This window comes from Xenopus laevis, chromosome 2S (assembly GCF_017654675.1).
Source record: "Xenopus laevis strain J_2021 chromosome 2S, Xenopus_laevis_v10.1, whole genome shotgun sequence".
In the NCBI taxonomy this organism is placed as follows: domain Eukaryota; kingdom Metazoa; phylum Chordata; class Amphibia; order Anura; family Pipidae; genus Xenopus; species Xenopus laevis.
The window spans coordinates 126,502,375-126,523,921 of NC_054374.1; the positions used below are offsets into that span (position 1 = coordinate 126,502,375).

Genomic DNA, 21,547 nt, shown 5'->3' on the forward strand with positions numbered 1-21,547 from the left:
TAATCAACAATAACTAAAATTCTTCTTGTGTATAAGTATTTCCTTAACTATCTATATGCTCAGTCTATTCACTTATTACTGTCTGTAAGCAAAATAGTCAACCTAATGAATAATGAGAAACCACAACCATTCACAATGTCAATATTAATTGTCAAGTTTAATTGGCGAAAAAAGTTGACCCATGCATCTGTTTAAAGTGCCAACTTTATAAAAACATTTGCTTTCATTTACATTCATGATGATGAAAGTGTCCTTACAGAGCACAATAGTTAGATAAACATGTGCAGTGTTTGTGAAGAGCATATTTAACATGTTAATTCCAGTAATATACTTTGGAAAGTGCACCTTCTATAAGAAGGAAATGTAAAATATTTTCAGCTCATACCCTTTGGAGACCTGTAATGTGTGTCTCCCAAGAATAAACACACACATCTCACGCATACAGCAGTCATAAATAAACACATATCTAAGGCAGGAATCATAAAGGAGTTTCGTTGTGTGCCAGATATTGTAAAATCTCACACACACACACCGCATCAATCTTGCATGAGACCTTAAAGAGGAGTATCATCTTGTTTTTTTCATGCAAAACGTAGGTACAGCCTAAGAATAGGTGACATTTTTTTTTCATCAAATATTAATACTAATTGTTGTATTAACAGAGCAGCAAGGGGTGCAAGTTTTAACAGTACCGGCCTACATTTTGCTATTTCTGCATAAAAAAAGGTTAGAGAAAATCTCACTAATATTCCAGTTTTCCCCATGCTCTTTTAACACAAGTATTTGTATCAGTAGGTGTTAACATTACAGCATTCCCATTTTAAATGTTGAGATTCATTTGCAACCCATTTTCATTCCAAGCTATAAGAAGCAACCCCCATCATATTGTAGATTCATTTTGAAATATTTTAGCCTTCAGTGTCTGTAGGTTATGCTGGATAAAATTTTCCGTAACAAAAGTGTCCAAATAACGTGACTCCTTCCTACTTGGTCTGTTTCGTTTTTTAATAGAATTCTGTATGGTTTCTGATGTAAAGTAATAAACAATAGGGTCAAAGCAACAGTTGGACACCGCTATGCATAATGTGATGGGGTACATAGTCCTTACTGCTGCCTTTACTGAGCAGTTGCTGAAAGCTTGAGTCCTCATGAGTGAGTAGAGCACCAGGTTTATGTTATATGGTATGAAGCAAAAACAAAAGATCATCAGGTGGACAATGATCATCTTCAACACCTTTTTTTTGTTCAGTTTGCTTCTGCTTAAAGTGACCGGTCTTTTCAGAGTCTTTAAAACCATTGTGGAACAGAATATGTTGAGAATTAGGGGTATAAAGAACCCCACTATTTCAATGAAGATCACGATCTTGGATAAGTATGTTTTCCATGTGTCACTGGAGAAGTTCTCGAAGCAGGTTTCAGTGTTATTGCTCTTGTACACTGCATTAGTAGAGCGAAAGAAACTCGCCGGTACACTCCCTGCGATCACTGTGACCCATACTGTGAGACATACGATTTTTGCATTTTTTTTCGTCCTGATAGTTTTCGACTGAAAAGGGTAGACAATGGCCAAAAACCGATCGACGCTAATGCAAGTCAGAAACAGGATGCTTCCATACATATTTGTATAAAACAGTGTGACCGATATCTTGCACAGGATATCTCCAAAAGGCCAGTTTCTAGCCACAAAGTAAAAAATCCTGAATGGCAGCGTAAATACGAACAGAAGGTCCGATATTGCCAAATTTATCATGTACGTTGTTGTCTCATTCCGCACCTTTAGGGTACAGCCAAATATATATAAGGCAACACAGTTTGCTATCAGTCCGAGTACAAACACCATGCTAAACATGCAGCCGTACAGGGTGTATTTAAAATCGTCATCAACATTGCAATCTGTGCTGTTGTTGCTTACCATCATAGCAGAGTTCCTGTTCTAAGTTTACAGAAGTTTTACAGGGTTTTCTTGTTTGTATTTTGGCTTGAGTCCGCAATTAGGGTTCATTTGTAGAATTCATGTGCCTTTCTGCAGACTGTAAAGGACTCTCCTTTGTCGTTCAGAGGTGTGAGGTGGAACAGGGATCTCCCTGAGAGCTTTGTACATCACTTGCAAGGCATTCCTTTCTGTCTTTTTTTTCCCCACTGAGGTTAATAGCACTGTGCAGTTGTACAGCAATAAACATCTGCTCCCATGCAGACGGCACTTTTATTGCTTCCTCAAAATCCACCGTTGTAAGGCATGGTTGTTGCCAGTTCGAAGATATCCACCTTTTATCCAGCAAAGCAACAAAGCGGAGTTACCTTATTCACCTTGTGTGGAAAGAATGAAGCTCACATTCCTAGTCGGTGTGCAGTATTTGTAATAACTCCTGGGCAATCCAGACACTCGAGTTTGCTTCTTGCCAGCACAGCTTTATCTGGATTTCTGTTGGTGAGTCAGGGAATTGTGTCCCTGTTACAAATATAAATCCAAGAAGTGCTCTCTTTCTCTCTGTCCCTTCTGAAGCAGCAGCCTCCTCTGGTTCCAGGAGAAGTGCGTTCCTCTGTGTGCTTTCTCACACACACACACTGTAATTGAACACAGGAAGAGGCCGTCCTTCAACAAAGAATAGACTCAGCCCAGTGTGTTGGCTTGCTGTGCCTTCAATCTGATAATGCCTCCTGGTAATACACCTTGGTGGTTTCCAAATGACCAACAGAAGATAAAGTTAAAAACGGTTAACTCTCTAAGTTCCACAGGGCATTTAGTTAGTTTTGCATTTGCAAAAAGGACCGACTTATCAAGTGAAACTGTATTATTTCAAACATTCTTTTACTGTTTAATTCAAACATATACAAAAATGTAGTTTTTCTTTCTGTTTGGGAAAAGCAATGTCGACACCATATACAATTGTATCAATGATCGAGCATGTAACAGTGGCTATGTGTGACACCATGACATTTGTATACAAAGACACACTAGTATAAACTAACTTCAAATATACAACTTCAGAAATTTACAAAATTATGGCAAACATTTATGAACAGCAACTGCAGGTATGGCTGCATAGTATATTTGCATACAGAGAACTAATCTGTAACCAACGGTATGTATACTTGATGTTATAAGTACATTTATGCGAATATTATGCCCAACTACCCTCTTTTTCCCCTTTCCTTCCCCCCCCTTTTATTTTCTGTACCCTTTCCCCCCCAAAAAAAAAAAACTAAAGAATTATATAAAAAAAAAAAAATACTTTGGTATCAAAAATTTTTTTTTGATACTTTGGTATCAAAAAAAATACAGGTATGGGACCTGTTTAACCAGCATGCTCGGGACCTGGGGCTTTCCGAATAATGGATCTCTCTGTAATTTGGATCTTCATAACTTAAGTCTTGTAGAAAATCTTGTAAATGTTAAATAAACCCAATAGGCTGGTTATGCTTCCAATAAGGATTAATGATAGCCTAGTCTGGGTCATGTACAATGCATTTTATTACAGATTATTTGGATAAAATGTGGTCTATGGGAGACGACCTTTCTGTAATTCTGAGCTGGATAACTGGTTTCCGGATAACTAACCCATACCTGTACTATTAGTTTTGGCACAAAACAACTGTGAGAAATTAAAATTATGGTAAATTCAACATTGACATACTACCATTGTGTTTTAGGGAGATGAAAAAGAGAGATCTTAACAAAAAAAACTGTGTCCAATGCAAAATAGTTGATATACGTTTTAGGAAGATATCGTGACAACCAGCAACTGGGGAAAAAAGGCTGAGCATTTCGGATTCAAATCAGTGGAGCAGGGGCACGGAGAATGTCTGCTTCTCTCAGCTTTCAAAAATACACAGGCTGTTGCAACTGAGCCCTTCAGTCTGTGCCCTTGGCCTTGTAGCTGTAGTATGTTTAGTGGAAAAATCTGATTACTAATAGTATAATTTATAGGGTATAATTGTGTGATCTTCAGGGAATTCCCAGGATTACAGCTGAATTACATCCTGAATCATTGCTCTGAAGAATGTCACAACTCCTGCTGTTTCACTAGCAGGAGTTCTGTAGAATCCCTGAATTTTTTGTAACAGTATAATTATGCGTTATTGTGCTATAATTATGACAGCATGGAGCTTACAATCTATTTTTCTCTGACACAAGTATAGCAATAAGGCTATAGTGATACATATTTAGTTTTGCTAAAGAGGAAGTATTGTGCAAGTTTCATAGAAGCTGATTTCATACCTTGTCTTTATTATAGAGATTTTTAAATTCAACAATAGAAAAAGAAGATCCCTGTATATAATATAGAGCTTATATGCACCTTATCGCACATATTTACATTTGTTTGGAAATTGTTTAATCTGTTTGTCATATTCAGCATGAGAATCAGAGGCATAACTACAGAGGAAGCAGACCCTGCGGCTGCCCATCGAGGTATAGAGGGGACCCATGAAGCCCAAATAAGCCGCTTTTTCAGCATATTGGTAAAATACAATAATCTCTGGATATGTTGGGGTCCTAAAATGAATTTGCTGTGGGGCCCAGTAACATTGAGTTACTCCATTTATGAGAATGGGCACCCAAACATCACTAGCGTAACTTGAGTAGTTGGCAACAACTTATTTGTGGCAAATGCTGGGATGTTTCCGTATTATTTTAGACTGACATTTTATTGAACCTGCAGAAGTAAACTGCACAGTTCTTTGTCATCAGCTGAACTGGACAATGTAGGACCTCCAGGTTTGACCAAATACGAAATCAAATTGATCAGCTTTATTAAATATCCAGACATTTGCTCCTTTTTGGTTAGCCAAGCCCAGGGGTAGGCAACCCGCGGCTCTGGAGCCTCATGCGGCTCTTCAACCTGCTTGCCACGGCTCTGTCTTGCGGCTTTAGCTGTCACGTCATCTATACAGCCCTCACACTTGTTGTCGGCTTCTTCAGTGTGCGACCGCGGTAAGCTAACCGTTAGCTTACTGCGGTCGTACACTCAGCCCCCAGCAGGAGCGAGGGCTGTATAGACGTCCTAGGAGTGAAAGGCAAGACCAAGCAGCAGCAGCAAGATGATTCATCCTGGTCCTTACTGCGGTCACACACTCAAGACAAGAGAGGGAAGATCAGCATGCAGCTTCAGAAACAGAAGTCACATTAAACAGATGAGAACACTAGCATTTAATAGGGCTATTCAGTGTTTAATTTATTTCAAAGTAGGCCTACACATGCACACTGCACTTCTGTTTGTTGTATTCTGTTTTTGTAACAATTAAAATTAAGAAAAGGTTAAAACTTTTAAGAGTTTATAAGCTGTGTTATGTTTTGCGGCTCCAGACTATTTTTCTTTAGTGGCTGAATGGCTCATCTGATAGTAAAGGTTGCTGACCCCTGGCCAAGCCTATGCGAAGGAGCTGATTTTCACAATATTTTACCCCCTGAAAACAAGTTATAGTCTATTACATCAACACAACAAGCGTTGGCTTGAAATAGGAGGGCTGTACAATTTATACTTTACACTTTAATAAGGCCAAGCTGGTAGGCATCTGATATATCCCATAATAGGCCCACTATATTGTAAAACTTGAGCAGCCACTGATCTCAACTGAACTTAAAATACAAAAACTCCATGAATCAACTCCATGAATCAGAATGTTTATTTCTGCAAAGCTTAAGCCTGACGGTGGTTAACATATACCCGAGTTACACAAGGTGTGAAGTTAATCTCTGAAAGAGTAGATTATATTCTGCTTGAAGTGCTGGTGTTTGTAAAAGAAACTTCCATACATACATGATGCTAAGTAAGGAAGGTTTAACTAACCACATAACTATGGTGTATTTTGGTCCCACTGAAGTCTTGCCCCACTGTATGAAATCTTTGACTCAAATATTTCTATTTTCAGTTCTTGGGAGTTTATTTTAATCTACATCTAGACTGCAATTGCAGTGTTTTAGCCAGGTATTTTGTTTGGTTTTTGGCAGAATCATATTAGACACATACTAATCTGCTGTTTTAAGCAAGAGGTGAAAATAAAATGACTTGAAGAACTGAGAGATGTTATTTGGGCTATAAACCCCATTGAGGAACTAAGGAAACGATTATCCTTATATAGGATTCAGAAAAACATTTTTCAATTTGTATTAATTGTGAATAATTTTAGATTAAAAAAAAAGTTTAGCTATTTTTCTATACCAACGATTACAGTATAGCTGTTGTTTATGTTGCATATGTAAAACAAATTGCGTTAATCAAAACCGTAGGTTGTGGCACTTATTGTGTTGTAGAACATGGTTGGTATTATGTTTGAGTGCTGCTATATTTAGCTACATGCTAATAAATACATCTGGCTTTTTAAATAAGGCTGCAAAAAAAAAAACTTGGCTTTTTTGTTTTCATGAACATATACAGAACCCAAATATAAAAGGCTTGTTTATATGGTATATGTTCCTTTTACATGTTTTTATTGGTAGAATCTAACACACAATTGGTTAATGGCATTATTGAACAGTGGAAACTGTATTCTTTACACCAGTGTTTCAAACATCCAGTTTAGCGCCCAGTTCATAGCTGGAACTTTACCGTCGGCAAACATTGAAATTCTAAAACTAAATGGATTACAATTCATGGGTGATTTGCACCTATACACCACACAATCACCTAGGTCCAAAAACTAGGAAATGGCTTTCAAAACATGTTAATGTTAGAAAAATGCATAAGAGTAGAAGATACAATTATTTGTTTACAGGTGATTTGAGTGGTAATCCAGTTGATTATTTTATGCGCATGAGTATGTATTGTATGAAAGAGAGCTCTTCCTTTGTGTCAGGTAGCCTTTCAGTAGCTAGAAATAAATATTTTGCATAGCCCATAGAGCAGATTCTTTTCTTTAGAGGAAATGCTTTGTAAAAAAAAAAAAAAATCTTTTTAGATTCTAGTATATTGTTAAAGTACTTGGTACAATGTAAATTGGAAACATAGAAATTAGAGAGGGCATTGTAAGTAAACACTGTAAAAAGGGACCTGATACAGACCAGGTACTGTCATATGTGAGAGAGACATTTTTCCACCATTTTAAGTTAGTTTTATGTTCACTTTGGCAGAGAAAGTGATAGGATACTATGAGTGCCCACTCGCACAAAAAACAGGCTTATGTATATCCTAATAAAGTCTTGTTAACTTCTCAAGATTTGAGCTTCTGCTTCACTAGAAAATGGGCCTCACCCCACTTGGAATCTTGCATATTGATAATATTGATTGGCAACCCTCTGACTTTTTTTTTTTTTCTGTCACTGTTCAGAGGAAAAAATACTTAAGCAAAACCCTTGCAATTCTCCAAGAGAATGGTTAAAGGGCATTATCCCCAACCAAAGGTTCGGGGTAATAGATATCATTCCCAACCAAAGGTTCGGGGTAATAGACATTGTCCCCAACCAATGGTTTGGGCTAATAGAGCCTGCACTCCGGTTGGGGGTAACAGTAGTTTTTTGGGGATTTTTTTTTTTTAAATTGCCCCATCTGTGCTAGGACATGTCAGTCAGAGTGCATGCACAAATGCGCATATTGAGCAAGGTGCTGTATTTGCTCATTATTTTCATGCGTGTGCCACAACATGGCTGTTTACACTGCTTCCTCCCATTGCAGGTGACCTATCGATGTTTGGGGCAATTAAAAAAAAAAGTTACCCCGAACCAGAGTGCAGGCTCTATTAGCCCGCACATTTGCTTGGGGACAATATATTTAACCAACAGGTGCTCTTTAAGGAACATGCAAACAGTTGCTGCATTAAAACACAATGGTAGCTCAGCTCAAGGATAATCCCTTGTATGTGACGTAGCCAAAGCTACTTCTTGGGAAAAGTTGCTGAGACTGAATGCAAGACATTGCAATAAGCCTATGGAGACTAACCTATTGGACCAACCTAGACTATGAGCAGTTTATATTCTGGCTACCAGCCTGAGCAAGGGTTATGCAGTACTATTTGGCTAAAGAATACATATATTATCTGTGCGTCTATGGCCACCTTTATTGTATGTCACTAGCATAGAACTGTTTGATACCTTTTTCTGCCTGCGGTTTGTGGTATAGTCTCACAGGTGCCTTGTTAAAGGAACCGTAACACCAAAAATATTAGTGTTTTAAAGTAATGTACTGTTGCACTGCACTGATAAAACTGCTGTGTTTAAAGTTTAAAGTGGATAACAGATAACACCATTATGTTCTACAGAGCTTATCTGCCATCTGCTGTGTAACTTGAGCCTTTTAATGACTGCCCCATTGCTACACAGCAGTTTATTTATATAAACAATAGTAGTGTTTCTGAAGCAAACACACCAGTTTTACAAGTGCAGGGCAACACTTATTATATTTTTATTACTTTAAAACACTTTCACTGAGCTGTAGAGTTGCAGTTTAAACATGTGGTGGTTTAGCATTACAACCAGATTGTGAATTTATGCGAGTCCCTTGGCCACTGCCATTAATGACTAATCCCGGATATCCATGATTATCTATCTATGATAACGGTGAAGTACAACTGGCACACTAACAAGATATTATACAATTATTGATTCTGCAAATAGACTTTAAACATTTTGCAATACTTTTTCTTTGCAGACATTTTACAGAATAAACCTGGACTGCAGATCCCTTGCATACCAATAGCTACAGCTTGGTAGAAAAAACAAGTTGATGACTTGTACTAATGGCTTTCACTCTAGAGAGATCATATTTCCATTTGATCATTATCATATATTTCTCCTTAGTCTTTGTTCATGAAATACCCACCTGTTAGGAGCAGGTTGGTTAGTAATGTTTGGTTTATTTACCATGCATATGTTAAGCCTGTGTTTGTACAAACATTTCTATCCTCTTTCTTTGTGTGGCAAAGGATACGCAAACATTTTCTCAGAGTTGAATGCATTTTAGTGCAAATGATTTCCATCTGTAATCGAGCAGGAGAATGAACATCTTTTCTTCTGGCACAATTCAGGAGGAGTCGGCTAGTAAAAGGCAAATGTCGATTTGAATTGTCTTGCATTCTTAATAGGAACTGCTAGTCTGTACTAGTTCTAGGACAAGGGAAGTGTTTATACAACTTCACAAATTTTTTTTTTTTACTACTGGCTAGTATAGATTCTCACATTCTGGTTTATGTGCCCTCATTTTAATTGAGTAATATATACTTACAAATATAAGTATATATATTCTAAAATATAGTTTATAGTACAGTATTTTTTAAATAGTCGTGCTTTATTATTTATTCTGCCCCTTCACTAACCTCCCAACCACCTCACTTATACTCTTAAATCTTTTTCTCCTCCTTATGGACCATGCCATCCTACTACTCGGGGGCGTAACTAGAAAGCAGACCCTGCGGGTGCAGGGGCCCCAGAAGGTGTAGGGGCACCACAAGGCCCTAAATAATGAGCAATTTCAACATATATTGGTAAGAAAAGGACAACCTCTTTGGTTATGTTAGGGGCCTAAAAGTAATTTGCTGTGGGGCCCAGTAACATCTACTACACATCTAAACACCAACTGCAAATCTTCAAACTAATTCACTTGTATTTTCTGTTTAGAATGCAATTAATTTCTGCCAAAATGTTGCTCTGTCTGTGGAGCTCGTGGATGAGAGTTCTGAAGTGTGTACAGGTATGAGACCTGTTATCCAGAAAGCTCAGGACCTGGGGTTTTCTGGATATGGATCTTTCCATGATTTGGATCTTCACACCTTAAAGTCTATTAAAAAATCATTTTAAACGTAAATAATAGGGATGCACCGAATCCACTTATTAGGAATTTGGCTAAATCCTTCGCCAAAGATTCAGCTGAATTCCGAGTCCTTATTTGAATATGCAAATTAGGGGTGGGAAGGGGAAAACATGTTTTACTTCCTTGATTTGTAACCAAAAGGCATGTGGTTTTCCTCCCAGCCCCTAATTTGCATATGTAAAGTAGTTGGTTCGGCCTGGCAGAAGGATTCGGTCGAATCTGAATCCTGCTGAAAAAGCCCGAAACCAGAACCGAATCCTGGATTCGGTGCATCCCTAATAAATAATATAAAATTATTTTAAAATTATTTAAAAACACCCAATAGGATTATTTTGCCTTCAATAAGGATTTATTGTAATTTAGCTGGGATTAAGTACAAACTACTGTTGTATTATTACGGAGAAAACTCAAATCATTTTAAAAATGTGAATTGTTTGATCAAAATGGAGTCTATGGGAGTTGTTTATTCTGTAATTTGGTGGTTTCTTAAAGGGTTTCTGAATAACAGCAGATCCCATACCTGCTTAAAGGAACAGTAACGTCAAAAAATAAGTGTTTTAAAGTAATGAAAATATAATGCAGTGTTGTCCTGCACTGGTAAAACTGATGTTTGCTTCAGAAACACTACTATTATTTATATAAATAAGCTGCTGTGTAGCAATGGGGGCAGCCATTCAAAGGGGAAAAGGCTCAGGTTACACAGCAGATAGCAAATGGTGTTATCTGTTATCCATTAGTTTACCTGTGCAAAATAGCCGTTTTTCAATTTCAGCCATTGCTCCACAGCAGCTTGTTTACATGAACTATAGTCATGTTTCTGAAGCAAAACAGGTCAGTTTTACCAGTGCAGGGCAACACTACATGATATTTTCATTACTTTAAAACACTTACATTTTTTGGTGTAACTGTTCCTATAAGGATATCGGAGAATTACATGATGCCACACTTCTGATCTGAAGTCACTGACATGCATAGCCAATTCCACATGTGCATATCCTGAATGTTGGCCAGTGTGTAGTTGGTTTTAAAGGGACTATAGTTCTCTACAGAAGACCATTTTAACCTGCACAAAAGAAGATGAATGTGTTGCTTCCTTTTGTTGCAGTAGATTGTCCACCATAAACAGACTTTTTTTTTAGTTGCTTTCCAGTTTTTACCGTTTTCCCGAAATGTAAGTTAATTTTCTTGTCTCTAGTGTTTGTCTGACCGCTCAGTGATCCAGGAGCAGATTCTGAACTGTTACATTTTGCTACATTTATTTGATACAATTAGTTGATGCATATTTCAGCAGTATCTGTGCAAAATTGGCAACTATTGTATCAATTCTAACAGCTGACTAATGAAACTCCAGGATTTTGCTCAGCAGGTACAAAGATAACAACTAGATATATCTATTTGGAACAGCTAAAGAGTCTGCGACACCCCTCCCAGAGCTGCTTTAGAAGGTAACTACACTTCAATATTAGAAAACCAGTCACAAATAGAAAATAGAAAGTACCGTAGAATCCCCATTTTACATCCCCCCCGATTTTAAGTTTTCCCTCATTTTACATTGTTGTTTTGTTGTCCCACCTATATATCATGCATAATACATTTTCCTGGATTTTGCACTTTTTTTTCTGGTCCCCTGAAAAACGTAAAATGGGGGTTCTACTGTAATTGGGAAAAAGTCTTTGTTTATATTGAACAATCTGAAAGCAACTGAACTGAAAAAGTGTTTGAAGGTGAACAACCCCTTTAAAGGCAGCTGTTAAAATTGATACAATAGTTGCTAATATTCCGCAGATATGCCTGAGAAATATATATTTATACATAAATATTGATTAAATGTAGCAAACTGTAACCATTGCTACAACTAAATGCAATAATTCAGAGAATATATAATTTACAAATACAAGCAGTATAATCCTCTTTAAATTTTCATTCATGGAATTGTACAGCAACACTATATAAAGAGAACCCCCACCCTCCAGTAAAAGGCAGTTTCCACTCATTAAGCCGCTTTTCATTTATAAGGAAACAGTCTCTTTGCAAAGTACAGGTAGTGGTCTTGGTTTCCTGGCAAACCCAATGAACTTTTAATTTAACACTGTGATACCTAAAATGTGTTTAGTGTTATTTGCAGTTCCACGCTGCATGTGTCATTGTAAATAGAGACAGCAATTCTGAGTATAGAGAACCCAGCTCCTATATTTCATATTGCATCATGTTTGCCATGTTTACCAGAATATACTAGAGGAAAAAATATCAATCAATAGGGCTGTACGTGCTTAATATTTTCTTTGAAAAAATTCCAAAAGGCTTTTCAGGTAAAATGTAGTTAATTGCATAGGTTTTTCGATTCAAAACTAAGTGTGGATTACTATAAATTAACTTCAACAATACCTTCAAAAAAAAACGTGTACAGGCAGTAGTGAGTGTTTTTCCTTTGGTTGGATCAGCGTACAGAACACACCTCTCTGCCTGTCACCATATTTTATACTAGAGAATGACAAGTCCACAATTGAACCCACACTGACACAGTGGTGACTGACAGACGTTCGCACCAGAACACCAGCTTGAGTCCACTGGCAGATATGTGCCTCTGCATGTGTTAATATATGAAAAAATATATGAAATCTATGCAATGTGTGTACTCTAAATCCTGTGCTCAGTAACATAGTAACATAGTAAGTAAGGTTGAAAAAAGACACATGTCCATCGAGTTCAACCTTTTTTTTTTTTTTTGTTTATTAACTACCTATCTGCCAGTTGATCCAGAGGAAGGCAAAAAACCCATCTGAAGCCTCTCCAATTTGCCTTAGAGGGGGAAAAATTCCTTCCTGACTCCAAAATGGCAATCGGACTAGTCCCTGGATCAACTTGTACTATGAGCTATTTCCCATAACCCTGTATTCCCTTACTTGCTAAAAAGCCATCCAACCCCTTCTTAAAGCTATCTAATGTATCAGCCTGTACAACTGATTCAGGGAGAGAATTCCACATCTTCACAGCTCTCACTGTAAAAAACCCCTTCCGAATATTTAGGCGGAACCTCTTTTCTTCTAATCGGAATGGGTGACCTCGTGTCAGCTGGAAAGACCTACTGGTAAATAAAGCATTAGAGAGATTGTTATATGATCCCCTTATATATTTATACATAGTCATCATATCACCCCTTAAGCGCCTCTTCTCCAGCGTGAACATCCCCAATTTGGCCAGTCTTTCCTCATAGCTAAGATTTTCAATACCTTTTACCAGCTTAGTTGCCCTTCTCTGTACCCTCTCTAATACAATAATGTCCTGTTTGAGTGATGGAGACCAAAACTGTACGGCATATTCTAGATGGGGCCTTACAAGTGCTCTATACAGTGGAAGAATGACCCCCTCCTCCCGTGACTCTATGCCCCTTTTAATACAGCTCAAGACCTTATTTGCCCTTGATGCTGCTGACTGGCATTGCTTGCTACAGCCAAGTTTATCATCTACAAGGACTCCAAGGTCCTTTTCCATAATGGATTTGCCTAGTGCAGTCCCATTAAGGGTATAAGTGGCTTGGATATTTTTACATCCCAGGTGCATGACTTTACATTTATCAACATTGAATCTCATTTGCCACTTAGCTGCCCAGACTGCCAGTTTGCCAAGATCCTGTTGCAAGGATGCCACATCCTGGATGGAATTAATTGGGCTGGATAATTTTGTGTCATCTGCAAACACTGATACATTACTTACAACACCCTCCCCTAAGTCATTAATGAACAAGTTAAATAAAAGTGGACCCAATACTGAGCCCTGGGGGACCCCACTAAGAACCTTACTCCAAGTAGAGAATGTCCCATTAACAACCACCCTCTGTACCCGATCCTGTAGCCAGTTTCCTATCCATGTGCAAACGACTTCATTAAGCCCAACAGACCTTAGTTTAGAAAGCAGTCGTTTGTGGGGCACAGTATCAAACGCTTTGGCAAAATCCAAATAGATCACATCTACTGCCCCCCCACTATCCAGAATCTTACTTACCTCATCATAAAATGCAATCAAATTCGTCTGACATGACCTATCCTTCATAAAGCCATGCTGATTGTTGCTCATAATGCCATTCATTAGGACAAAATTTTGAATGTGATCCCTTAACAAGCCTTCAAATAATTTGCCCACCACAGATGTCAAGCTTACTGGCCTATAATTGCCAGGCTGAGATCGTAATCCCTTTTTAAATATTGGAATAACATCAGCTTTTCTCCAATCCATAGGCACCATACCAGATGACAGTGAATCTGAGAAAATCAGAAATAAGGGCTGGTCTAAAACTGAACTAAGCTCTCTTAGAACCCGGGGGTGTATGCCATCAGGCCCTGGAGCCTTGTTTACATTAATTTGTATTAAAGCTTTTTGAATCATATCCTGAGTCAGCCACTGACTAGATTGAGCTGAACCATTCGTGCAGTTATTAAGTGAGCCTGTGAACCCAGACTCCTCTATTGTATACACTGAAGAAAAGAACTGATTTAACACATTTGCCTTATCTGTATCTGTTACAACCATACTGGTAACATTATTTAATGGAGCAACACTCTCAACCTGCATCTTTTTACTATTAATATATTTAAAAAACTTTTTAGGGTTAGTTTTCACCTCCACCGCAATTAACTCTTCATTTCTTTTCTTAGCCTTCCGGATTGCTGATTTACAACATTTATTACAGTGTTTATATTCATTAAATGCAGCTTCTGTCCCTACAGATTTGTAGTTTTTAAATGCCTTTCTCTTCTTTCCCATTAAATTCTTTACTTCTGTATTAAGCCACACTGGATGATTCTTAGAGCTTCTACGTTTAGTCCTTAAGGGAATAAATTGAGAAAAGTAATGATTTAATATTATTTTAAAGGACAACCATTTCTGTTCTGTGTTTTTAGCTGAAAACCTAATGCCCCAATCAATGCTCTGTAGGGCAGCCCTCAAGGCACTAAAATTAGCTTTGGCAAAATTCATGTTTTTTGTTGCCCCAGTATATTTTTGTTTTTTGCACCAGACATTAAAAGATATAACATTATGGTCACTATTACCCAGGGGTTCAATGACTTGCACATTTGCTATAAGTTCTGGGTCATTTGAGATCACTAAATCAAGAATAGCATTTTTTCTGGTAGGCTCCTCAACAACCTGTGCTAAAAAATTGTCGTGCAATAAGTTTATAAACTTGTTCCCATTAACTGATCTAGCAGTACCGTTGCTCCAGTCAATATCTGGGTAATTAAAATCCCCCATTATCATTACTTTACCTAAACTAGCAGCCTTTTCTATTTGCATTAGGAGCTTTGTCTCTTCCTCCTCACTTACATTAGGGGGTCTATAGCATACTCCTACAATTAATTTGCTGGATTCTTTGCTGCACACCATTTATTTTAGATAATCTAATTAAACTTTGTAATACTATGGGGGGTTCCTTAAAGGGATACTGTCGTGATTTTTATTGTGTTTTATTTCTAAACTACTATATACGGAACATGGCAAAGTATAAGAAGATTTGGGAGCCATGGTTAACACAAAAAGGATTAGATATATACTAGACCGACCAAGGATTTAGGGAAGAGTAATAGGATAACGGGTACCCCCCCCCTTGTTTTTGTGTGATGCTTAATACTGTGCTGTATTTTCAAGTACAATATTGTTGTTTTGTATGTGACTGTACGAAAACAATAAAAATTATTTAAAAAAAAAAACTACTGTATACGGTCTGCATTGTAAATCATTTACAGGAACATTTTTTTTCCTGAACCAACAATTGTATTTGTTGAAATATCCGTGGTAGACCATATCATTGCATTATGCCTGATTCTGAGCTTTCAGAAAAAGCCAACACTTCACAATGAAACTGCTTTCAGATAGGCTATTGATTCTCATACTCCGTGTAATTGTGGGCAACACCTCCAATATTTTACACAGCATGATAAATCTTAAATTCTTAAACATACACTGCCAGAACTGCTCAGTTGTTGAGGTCGGCCTTGCTGTCCACACATATGACCAAATTAGGTTAGTCTGATCGTTTATAATTGGATTATTTAGTGGGGTCTACAGAGGCCCATATAATGAGGACAGCATCAATGCAGTGCACAGATTTACCCCGTTTCATGGCGCAGATCGAAGGAATCACAAGAGACGGTATTGCTCAATTTTCTTGCGGCTTTATTTGGCACGTCTAGTGAGTTTCTAGCAGTGGGTTGGTGAGGAAAACCTACGCGTTTCATGCCCTCTTTCCAGGCACTTCGTCAGGGTCCCTGCTAGAAACTCACTAGACATGCCAAATAAAGCCGCAAGAAAATTGAGCAATACCGTCTCTTGTGATTCCTTCGATCTGCGCCGTGAAACGGGGTAAATCTGTCCCATGGGGGTCACCATCTTGGAAATTGTCTTCGACAATCACATGCTCAGTCGGCTCTGAGCAGCTGTTGAGGAGCTAAACTTAGGGGTCGTCGCAAATTATCAAGATGAAAATAAGGTTGGCCTGTAATATAAGCTGATGCTACAAGGCTTATTATTACATACTAAAGGACTGTGGTTGCCTTGGGCTGGTACAGAAGCCCAAAATATAATCTACAGCATTTCTAGCTACATCTTTAGTTAAGCTTTAGTTCTCCTTTAAAACACTGGAGTATGAAATGCGACCTGCTCATTTTTACTAGAAGTAAAGCAAACCTTACCCACAGATTGTGAAAGCAGGAGGCTTAAGAAAAAGGATGTGCACTACAGACTGACTCTGCATATGATACTGACTAACATGCATATCATTTAATTTTTAGCCTTCATTTCCCTAAATGTTGATTTTCCCGTATGCATTGTTGTCTGCACAGGAAGTATTTTTAGGAAGAAAGGCATTTCACACAGAGCCCTAAAAAAGCATTGCGTGAACTATGTTCCTGCATTTTATGTTGCTGAATATCTGAAACACATATCCATATTATTACGTGTACACTTACATGTACACATTTGTAATTCATCTCAAACATTGATAGAAATGCTCTGTTTTAGAAATCAATAATGCATTCAAATTTACAAATGTTTCAGTTTAGGCTAATACAGAACCTTTTTAACGTTTTATTGTAGTTGTCTATAAGCATATTAAATAAACAATGGAGGGCACTGTCCTTTTATTTACATAACAATTTGAAGTAGCCACACTGAAGTCCTATGCAAATTTACTAAATTTGAGCTTTGTAATTGCTAGAGTTGCATTGTAGTGTTGTTCCTTCTGACAGATACCCATTTCCCAGTTAGAGTTCACTGATCTATGTTTGTGTCAAACTAGGAAATAGGTGACAAGTGTGACATTCTCATTAAGATTCAATAAAAACAGGCAAGCTTTGTTTAACTTCAGAATATAGTCTGTGCTTTGGGTCCTCTTATACTTGAGATGTTGGGAAATGTTCTTTATTTATAGCTAAGCCACAAACGGACGTGATGCAAATATGTTCGCCACAGTTGAGCAATAGAAAATGTGTGTGTATTCTAAACAGTTTGCCGTGTATCTCATCACTTGTGAACATTTAGAAATGTCAAATGCTGTCAGTGTTTAGTCTCTTAGTACTGGCCTCAAGTGGAAAAGTACTTAAGCACTTATTCATTGTTTCTTAACATGCAAATTATTTTCTGTTGTATTTTCACTATCATTAATACCAATTTGTTACTTTAAAGGAATTGTTCAGCATAAAATAAAAACTGGGTAAATAGATAGACTGTGCAAAATAAAACATTATATAATATAGTTATTTAGCCAAAAATGTAATGTATAAAGGCTGGAGTGACTGGATGTCTAACATAATAGCCAGAACATTACTTCCTGCTTTTCAGCTCTCTTGGTTTCCACTGATAGTGCCTGTGACTTGAGGGGTGGGGACACATGGGTCATAACAGTTGCTTTTGAATCTGACCTGCATGCTGTGGATCAATTGCAAACTCACTGAACAGTTATGTCTCATGTGACCCCCCCCCCCCCTTAAAGACGCTGGCTAACTCAGCGTTTGAGAGCTGAAAAGCAGGAAATAGTGTTCTGTTTTACATTCAGTCACTCCAGCCTTTATAGATTATATTTTTGGCTTACTATATTAGAAACATTTTTTATTTTGCACAGCCTATCTATTTACCCAGTTTTTATTTTTACACTTCACTGTTCCTTTAAGGGGCCCATTATCAACAACTGAACCTTGAAAAAATGTGTTTTCTATATTTCTTAAAAGTTCTAAAAATGTGTGATTAAGTGTAAAAACCAAGAATACCTCTAATGTAAAACATTTGCCAGGCAAAAGTCATCCAAGCCTCACTGATTTTATGGGACCATTTTTAATCAATTTAGATTTTTTGTTTTTTTTATGTATTATTTTTTTAAATATTTGAGCAAATATGGGTTAAATCTGTGCGCTGTCCTCTTTTTCTATGTTTATTTTTATGTAATATCATCTTGTTGAGTGAATGATAGATTACAGCAGACACATCATCAATTTGTATTGGCTTCCATATAACTGATTTTATTTTTACAGTAAGGCTAACGGTGCATATTTACTAATGTACAACCTTTTGCTTAATATAGGATTCACCACTGTTTGATCTAATCAAACAAACAAGAGAACGGGAGGGTTTAGTGGATCATCCAGAACTAGTGAGCAATTTGCAGCAGCCTGTACAGCACAATCATACAGCTGCAGATCTGTAAGTACTCATTTTGCCTTCGATACTGCCTCTCTGTTTTAAACATATAATAAAACGTAACCGTGTATTCGTAAAACTATTGTCAAGTTGAAAAACAGTATTATTATAAGTATTAAAAAACAGTATTATTTTTCTTCCCTGTGGGAAGAAAAGCATAGGACGTAAGGCTGTTGGCCACTGGAGCCCATTTCTAATGATTTATAGATGAATATAAAATGTGTATTGCAAGCTTGCCTCTTTTAATCAATTTTTAACAGAAGGCCCTTTGAAAACTTGCTTATTCCATCTTTGTCACAAACCGAAAATGATTTAGATTGCTAAACCTTCAGTGTTTTCTCCTCCTGCTGGTCCAGATACAATCTCAAGTATCAATACAAAATGTCCAATGAAATGGCCAGTGCCGCACTGCTAGCGGGGGAGTAAACAACAAAATATAAAGTGCATATAGTGTATACTAGTTAATTTTTTAATTTAAAACGCTATCCTTTCTTCCGGAAAAAATAGATGAGGCTTAAGCCAGGGCTTCGCTATAACTTGCTTAGTAGCAGTAAAAAAGTGTGTAATTAAGGCATATTGTTCTCTAGAAATTGCTTGAGTAGCTTTAAGATGTCCTTCTCTGGACGTTTGGGTAGATGACCTGTAAAACCGTATAAACTGATAGACCCAAATCCGTAGGCGCTATGCTTTGTAGCAGTGCAAAAATATACCGGTATGTAAAAAGGGGGGTTGTGGGAGCACTCACATTGCTAAGTAGAAATCTATATAAGTATAAGGGAAGTGCTACTGACATAGCCAAATGGGTCAGTGCACATTCCCTGGGCCCCTGTTTTAGTAATTCAGTAGATATGCAAATGCATGTGTTCACAAAGACAGGGGTTTTTTAGTTACAAAGGTATGATCATAAAGTTGAAAAGCCACCATACCACGTCAAGGTTAACCCCATATGGCGGTCCCTAACTTGTTTACCTTCAGTCATAGTATTGAGGATCCTATGCCTCTCAATATGTGCCATTGTACCTGAGATGAGACGGCCCCTGAAACAATTGGGATTAGATCCGGGGGTCCATTTGGCTTTAAGGCTTGGGACCAGATAACATCTACTCAAGACTTTATATGATGTTTCCTGAGCTAGTACATTGATAGAATTATGCATAGTACTTGACAAAATATTTTGCCAATCATGATCAACTAAAGCAACGGATAACTATGTAGTACATTTCTTTAAATGTCCTCCTTGATCTAAATTTGCATTTTTTGGTCTTGTGTAGCCACATGTAGTGGACCCATTATGTATATGTGAGAACTCTCCGGGGTACGTGTCCTAAGCATTATAGGTGTTGGTAAAAAACGGATGTTTCTGCAAAAATATTAAGATGTTTAGAGTCTTGCAATCAATATCCGGTACGTGAGGTGGTGGAATGAACCGAAGGTAAAACGGAACATTATACCCATGTATAGTTTTGTGCTTCACGTTTAGGTATCTTTCACCTTCGAGATCATCCCATCAACATCCTGTAACTAGTGTGCCCACCTCATCTGTTACTAATGGACAGGTTTCATCCTCACAACCAGTTCAACAGAAATCAACCTCCCTTTCACTCTTTTACAAAAAAGGTATGTTTGTAGATTTTGTTTCAGTGCATGGCAATTATTCGGGTAAAGAATATTAGCAAAGGTATGAAGTTTGATAAGAAGAATTTGATAAGAAAAATTGCATACACGTTTTCAGGGCTCTGAGGTCCCACTTCAAATAGAGTTTGATAAAAAGTATTCTTTGGAATACAAATTAGTATTTACATTTATTTTTAAAGCCGCAGTACTTTTCACAGTGCGTAGAACAGGGCTGCATGTGAGGCCTCTGCAACTGAGATTTTAAAAAATCAATTACAATGAATATCACATTCGTACAATATCTAATACAACAATTTTTATATATATTTAAACTAGTTAAACAAACTAAAGTCCTTACAATATGCTGGAGATCAAGGAGGGCCTAAAACCAAATAAGTCCTAAAATCAAATAAGTCCTAAAATCCCAACAGTATCTTTATTTCTTTGTGGTAATTGCTTTTCTTGTTTTGATTTAGTGTACCTTTTGGCATATAAGCGGCTAAGCAGTCTCTGTTCCAGCCTCCTCTCTGACCATCCTGAACTTGAACAGGTGATCTGGACACTTTTACAGCATACACTGCAGCAAGAATATGAACTCATGCGTGACAGACATTTAGACCAGGTACCTTATTAACATAGTCATGATTTTGTTACAGACTCCATCATTACATTGTTACAGACTCCATCATTACATATGATTCATTTCCATTTGTTTTTTTTGTTTATTATAAAACTATAGGCCTGCGTTAATACTGCTCTGCTGAATTAGACTTACAAATTGATAGATGCCTCCCAGTCACCACCAGCTCAGCCTCTTGGCTAAGCTACATCTGCCCTTTCTGCACCCTCAATTAAGGACCTATGCGGTGCTGGGTTTAGAAACAACCCCAGCAAAAATGCTCCTCTTTTGATTTTTAAAGGGGCAAAATGCACCTGTGTTGAGCAAGCACCCTTTGAATAGACCTGTGTTTTAAATACATTCTACCTGCAGTTTTATAACTTCAGTTAATTTGTTGAGTAGCGCATTTATCAGATTACATTTACCAGTTCAACCAGTTGTATTAAACTCCTCCTTTTTTGTAATCCTGATTCGAATGCAGAATGTAAGGAAAGGTAAGATTTGTTTTATACAGAACTGTTTAGGGTGAACAGAGCTACTAGTAGCTGCTACAAAATAGACATTGGCTTTGCGAAGACACTATGGGGCAGATTTATCAAGGTTAACCAAAAAAGGGCCTGCACACCAAATAAACAGCAAGACCACGTGGTATTTGAATAGTCATATATTTTTATATATAAAAAAGAGAATATACATACATATAACAGGGCAAAAATATGTCCAAAAGATATCACAAGAAGTCATACATACCACGTAAATATGGTCAAACAGCAATAAGGAACAAAGAGAAAAGCGGATACACCTGCCCTGAGAAGAGAATCACCCCGACGTTTCGGCTTTTAGCCTTTCTCAAGGGGAATTCTGACCTTTGTGCACAGCGAGCGGCTAT

General features: G+C 37.5%; 2 protein-coding genes across 3 annotated transcripts in view; one reads left to right on the plus strand and one right to left on the minus strand.

The window, feature by feature from the left end:
• The window catches only part of rb1.S (retinoblastoma 1 S homeolog), a 97,397-nt gene that overhangs the window by 62,154 nt on the left and 13,696 nt on the right, over positions 1-21,547 (plus strand). For both annotated transcript variants that reach the window (XM_018249968.2, XM_018249969.2), the window contains 3 exons: positions 18,310-18,428; positions 19,906-20,042; positions 20,516-20,661. In XM_018249968.2, coding sequence (XP_018105457.1) covers positions 18,310-18,428; positions 19,906-20,042; positions 20,516-20,661 — 402 coding nt within the window. The remainder of the gene's footprint in view (positions 1-18,309; positions 18,429-19,905; positions 20,043-20,515; positions 20,662-21,547) is intronic.
• On the minus strand, positions 139-3,152 carry lpar6.S (lysophosphatidic acid receptor 6 S homeolog). The gene has a single exon (XM_018249970.2). It carries the CDS (start codon positions 1,916-1,918, stop codon positions 881-883), a length of 1,038 nt encoding a protein of 345 aa, XP_018105459.1. The 5' UTR covers positions 1,919-3,152; the 3' UTR covers positions 139-880.